At 33.4% G+C, this 5,567-nt stretch overlaps 1 protein-coding gene across 1 annotated transcript; it reads left to right on the forward strand.

The window, feature by feature from the left end:
* The first annotated feature begins 299 nt into the window (after positions 1–299).
* Positions 300–4,874, forward strand: LOC110036556 (probable trehalose-phosphate phosphatase 6). The gene is made up of 11 exons (XM_020741024.1): positions 300–693; positions 772–912; positions 1,037–1,108; positions 1,515–1,613; positions 1,725–1,778; positions 1,871–1,972; positions 2,058–2,135; positions 2,859–2,928; positions 3,060–3,130; positions 3,514–3,606; positions 4,528–4,874. The coding sequence occupies exons 1-11, from the start codon at positions 412–414 to the stop codon at positions 4,609–4,611; spliced, it is 1,146 nt and encodes a 381-aa protein (XP_020596683.1). The 5' UTR covers positions 300–411; the 3' UTR covers positions 4,612–4,874.
* The last annotated feature ends 693 nt before the right edge of the window (positions 4,875–5,567 follow it).

Genomic DNA, 5,567 nt, shown 5'->3' on the forward strand with positions numbered 1-5,567 from the left:
TTCCTAAGCAAAAATTTTCTTAATATCTTTTTTATACGGAATAATTTAATTTTCATAATGCAAAATTTAACATTTTTAAGAAATATTTTTTATTTCCATTTTACGAAAGGATTTTTTTTTATTTATTTACAGTGCTCGGAAAGCCCCACGTGACCCCATAGTCCTTTACGGGCGGGCCCATCTGCGGCCAATTATTTTAACGCATAAAAGAAGGCTTCCATTGTCGTTGCGTCTGTTTCCATCACTTTCCGTTGAATGCCGAATTCAGCACCTCCCCCCGCCTTCGCACCACCCCTCAACTCTTCTTCTCCACCCCATCACTGACCAGAAACAACTTGCCCAATTCCTCTATTTCCTTCACTTTATCTTCCTTCCTTCATTCCTCTCTCTGCTTTCTGCTCTCTCGTAGCCATGACTAAGCTAAGCACTGTGGTTCCCGAAGAGATGCTTGTCCCCGTTCCTGTCCTGCCTCCTGAGACAGTATCATCAACACAGCAACCAGGCTCCTTCCCGCCACCTCGCTGTCACTCTAATGCAAACTATAAGAATCTGCTTACTAATCTCGAACTCCATGGAAATGGAGGAAAGACCTCATCTTGGATGGAAACCATTAAAGCCTCCTCTCCGACTCATGCAAAGTCGGTCCCTTTCCTGCCCAACTCCCAATCGGAAAGAGATGAAAACGATTGGAACGTAAGCATTCCGCTTATCCGGTGTCAAAATTTTATTCTTAAAATGTAAATCTCTTACATTTATGAGAATTTGAAACAGAGAAAGCATCCATCAGCGTTGAGCCGGTTCGACGACATAACTGCGGCGGCAAAGGGGAAGAAGATAGTAATGTTTCTTGATTATGACGGTACTCTGTCTCCCATCGTTGAAGATCCTGATTCAGCCTTTATGTCTGAGTCTGTAAGCATCTTTACAGATTTCTAAATATGAAACTCTGTTTTAGTTTGAGTTTTTCTCCTCTGTTTTTAAAGAGTGGGTTACTAACAAAGTGTCATTTTGGGGTTTGGGTTTTGTTTTGATTCAGATGCGGGCGGCGGTGAAGAGTTTAGCCAAGTGTTTCCCAACTGCTATTGTGAGCGGAAGGTGTCGAGATAAGGTACATGGTTGAAGTCCTGTTTGTATTCTCCTACTACTATTTAAGGAACTATACATTTATGAAATCTAATTTTCTTCTAAGAAGTTTACACTTTTCTCTGTCATATATTATAATTTTATCGCACACTTAATTTTATGTATTAAGAGATTACCAGTCTACATTAAACAATGAAGCACTTGTTCTTAAAATAACAAATTGAGCAAGGTTGGCATTAGTCATTTTAAACTTAAAGGATTAAGGATTCGAATATTGCATAATTAGTAATGTTTATCTAACAATATTTTGGACAGCGATTATATATGTGATTATGCCAAAATAGTCTCGTATATTCTGAATGACGGTGTTTCTTATGGAGATTTTAGCTTCAAATTTTAATTACATGAAAGATTATTTAATTGCTGTGCAGGTGTTTGGTTTCGTGCAATTGGCGGAGTTGTACTATGCAGGAAGCCATGGTATGGATATCAAAGGACCCGCCAAGTGGCCCAAGCATACAAATGCTCAGGTTGGCAGTCATTGAGTCAGAGCTTAATATGCCAATATTAATACAACATTTATTTTTATTATTTTTTATTTTTAATTTAATAACATTTTTTTTTAATTTGTATTTTTTTAGGCTAAGGCGGTGCTGTGTCAGCCAGCCAGTGCTTTTTTACCGGTCATTAATGAAGTAAGTTTCACCAAATATATATATATATATATATATAAAAAGCTATTTATCATCCTAATTTTATTTTTCATTGATTTTCCTGGCTTAAATAGGCTTATAATGTACTTTCGGAGAAAATAAAGTTGGTTCCTGGAGCTAAACTGGAGAACAACAGATTCTGTTTGTCAGTTCACTTTCGCTGTGTAGAAGAAAAGGTGCAGATCTTTGAACAAGCTAAATGCTTGAATGCATAACATCATTTTCCTTTATTTATTTAATTATTAAATTATTTATTTATAGCGTTGGAATGGCCTTGCTGAGGAAGTCCGATCTGTGCTAACAGCATACCCAAATTTAAAGTTAACTCAAGGAAGAAAGGTATGCCGTTCGCCAAATTCATAAGTTAACTACTACTTTGCACTGTAAAGTGACATATTATGTTGTTTAAAAAGTTTCCATCACTCTTTTTTTGTTAATAATGATTAGGATGTGCATTAATTTAGTGGACAAAACCAAAAATTGCATCAGTAGATATTGACATTCTTTAGTTTGTTTGATTTAGTATGGCAAAACAGATTTGTTAATTTTCATGAACAAAAAAATTATATTTGCTTCATTTTATTTGACTAAATTTTGCTGCATTTCCACACATTCGAACCAGATTAAGTTTGTTTGGGGCAATTGCAACTTATTGAATAATAAGTAGCCAAAATGCAATTTACCCAAACAGTCTTGGTGAGTTTTCAAAACACTACCGCACCAAATAAACTGCCCCAAACATACCCTAAATGTAGAATTACGTTTTATAATCTAAAATTCCTAAGAAATTTTAACTTCTTAAAGTTATTTTGTAATTTGTTCTATAAAATGGATCAAAATCAATTTTTGATTTCGTCATACTGGATCAATCAAGAAAATTTTAGATCACTTTGCTTGGATTCTGAACAGAACTTTAATGTATTAATTATAGAAAGATGAAAAATTAAAATTAAGCTTGACCAAATGCACATAAATGAAGAATAGCCGATTAGTTGTCTTTAAGCTAGTGTGAAATTTAGTAATATTGGCTCTATTATAACCATTAATTAATTAACTCAATAGGTGTTGGAGATTCGGCCCACAATTGAGTGGGACAAAGGGAAAGCCCTTGAGTACTTGCTGGAAGAGCTTGGTAAGCTTACGTCTCATCACCACTTCCATTTATTAAAAATAAATTTTATTTTAATTATTAAAAATAATTGTATTGAAAAAAAAAAATGGGACTTTAATTTAATTTTAATTCCATTTATTTTCGGGCTTCAGGATTTGCCGACTGCAACGATATCCTTCCGGTGTATATTGGAGATGATCGAACGGATGAGGATGCTTTCAAGGTGTGCCATGGTTTAATGATCGTACTCTAAATACTCTAAAGTAATAAAATATAATAATAATAACAATATATAATACAATAAAGTAATAATTTTACATCCATAATTCATGTATGATTTTAAAATTTTAATATTCAAAATCATCTAATGTATGCTTTATATTTTTTTTTATTTATATTTTACTTATTTGATATGTAATATATTTAATTTTTTTTAATTGAATATATTAATGAGGTATTAAATGGGCGGATCGAAACCTCCATAAGATATAAGTTTCATTCTCATATACATTAAATTAAAATGTATTGCAATATGACTAACAATTTAATTAGTCTCTTTCGATGTTGACGTGTAACGATTATTCCTCTAATTAATTATGTAATTAGGTGTTGCGCGATCGTGGACAGGGATTTGGTATTTTGGTTTCCAAATTTCCGAAGGAGACATGCGCCACTTACACCCTTAAGGAGCCTTCCGAGGCAAGTATTACTTTCTTTTTCAAATTCCAATCGCTTAACGTTATTGATGGCCGTGTTCGACTTTAACTTAAGTATAAGCTATAATCAACTAAATCAATTTAATAATGGTAAAGTGAAAAAATTCAAATAGATATAAAAAAAATGAAGTTAAGCATTTAGAGCTGAATATTCACGGCTCGGTTTTAATCGACTTGAAACTAAATTGCATTTGGGGCGGTTATGCAGTGGCGGGTGCGGTGCCTCGTCACAGTTTTTTCTGTTTGACAAAATTGTGTTTTGTCTGTATTATTTTTTATGTAATAGTCACTATAGCTTTTTAAACAACAGTTTTTTCTTCGGCAGATTCACAGTTGCTTCTTCAAATAGTTGTCATTGCCCCAAACAAACTTTAAGAAAATTAATGATGTTTTACGTATGCATGACTTTTATGTACAATCTTTTAATACACTCCGCCTTATTTATGCAAAAAAGATGTTTTTAGTTTTCTAAGTTAAATTTGTGATGTCTTTGATGTGATATGAAGGATTTGGATGCTATAAATGCACAATGTAAAGCTTAGGTGTTAGCTAAGTAAATTTGTTAGAATTGGGTGCTGTATGTAAACACCCCAATAATAAAATATTATCCAAAGCCTAAACAAAAAATATATGATGGCTATGCTCTGAAATTAAAAAAAAAAATTACAGGATATACTAATTTGTTTAGTTGGAATCGTCATTTTCTTCTTTCAATTAGTTCAACAAAACTATTACAACGAATTAGATCTTACAAGCTGATACATAATGAATCAAAACCGTTCATGTTTAGCATAAACCAATTTAAATCAACATTTTTGTAGGATCAATTATATTCTTATCTCCACATTTTGAGCAGAAGTTAATTAGTTTAATCTATATTAATATTTAGCCATACTTTTCACAGGTGAAGGAATTCTTGCGACGTTTGGTTGAGTGGAGGCGAAATTCTCTAAAGGCTGAGCATAGGGTGGGTGTAAATAGAAATTAAATATATATTGATGCGTGTATAATGTCAAAAATACTCACCTACTCACTGTGCATGGATAGAAAACTTTCTAGTTTGATGTAACTACTTCCTTCTTTCTATTTCCCTCGTTTTTATGGTGGGGGCATCTACGTGGGGCTCTCATGCCGCATTATAAGAATATATAGAGGCTTTTGTATCTTGTAATAAATTATCTCCAAGTACAGGAAAGGAGAAAGTATCCATTCCTTCCTTTTAATATTTAATGTAGATGCATGTTCTTCATTTGGTCCATATATTTTAATTTGGCACGTATGTATTTCATTGACTAAAATGCTTATTTCATTCAAAGGCGTTTAAATGACCAAAAAAAAAGGTCAATTTAGCTAAGTGTGACAAAGCCCTATGGGTGCAGATGTCAATAATTTTGCTGCCTCTAAGTCTCCTTCCTTATTTTTGAAATGGCAAGTCTCTTGCTACTTTCACATGAGAAGCCATAACGCCAGTGTATGGTGTGCCACGTGGGAAGTGATGTTGATGTGGGTGTGCAAATCTTCCTTTTTTTAAGAATGTTGAAGATTGATGTTTGAAAAATAGAGGAGGTATTGTCTATTTTGATACACCTGTCTTTCTCTGCAGTCTATGCACATGAGCGTGTTCTTACTGAGATGTGTTATCATGGAGAATACAAGACGAGAACATTCTATAGGCTTTGAAGGCTTCAATAGGGCCATATTTGATGTGAAGAAAATCATATTTAGAAAATTTATTTGATATAGAATACATGAATGATGAATTGTGATTTGTCTGTAAATCACACTCAAGGAATAGTGTGTAAGACAGGAGAGGGAGAGGGGGAGAGAGAGAGAGAGAGAGAGATACGAATGAACAATAATGAATAGTATTTGAATTGTTGATTAGTCTTAAAAAAATCTCGCTATTTATAAACGAGGAGGCACAACATATGAAATTACATGTTT

Source organism: Phalaenopsis equestris, unplaced genomic scaffold (assembly GCF_001263595.1).
Source record: "Phalaenopsis equestris unplaced genomic scaffold, ASM126359v1 Scaffold208359, whole genome shotgun sequence".
NCBI classification, from domain to species: domain Eukaryota; kingdom Viridiplantae; phylum Streptophyta; class Magnoliopsida; order Asparagales; family Orchidaceae; genus Phalaenopsis; species Phalaenopsis equestris.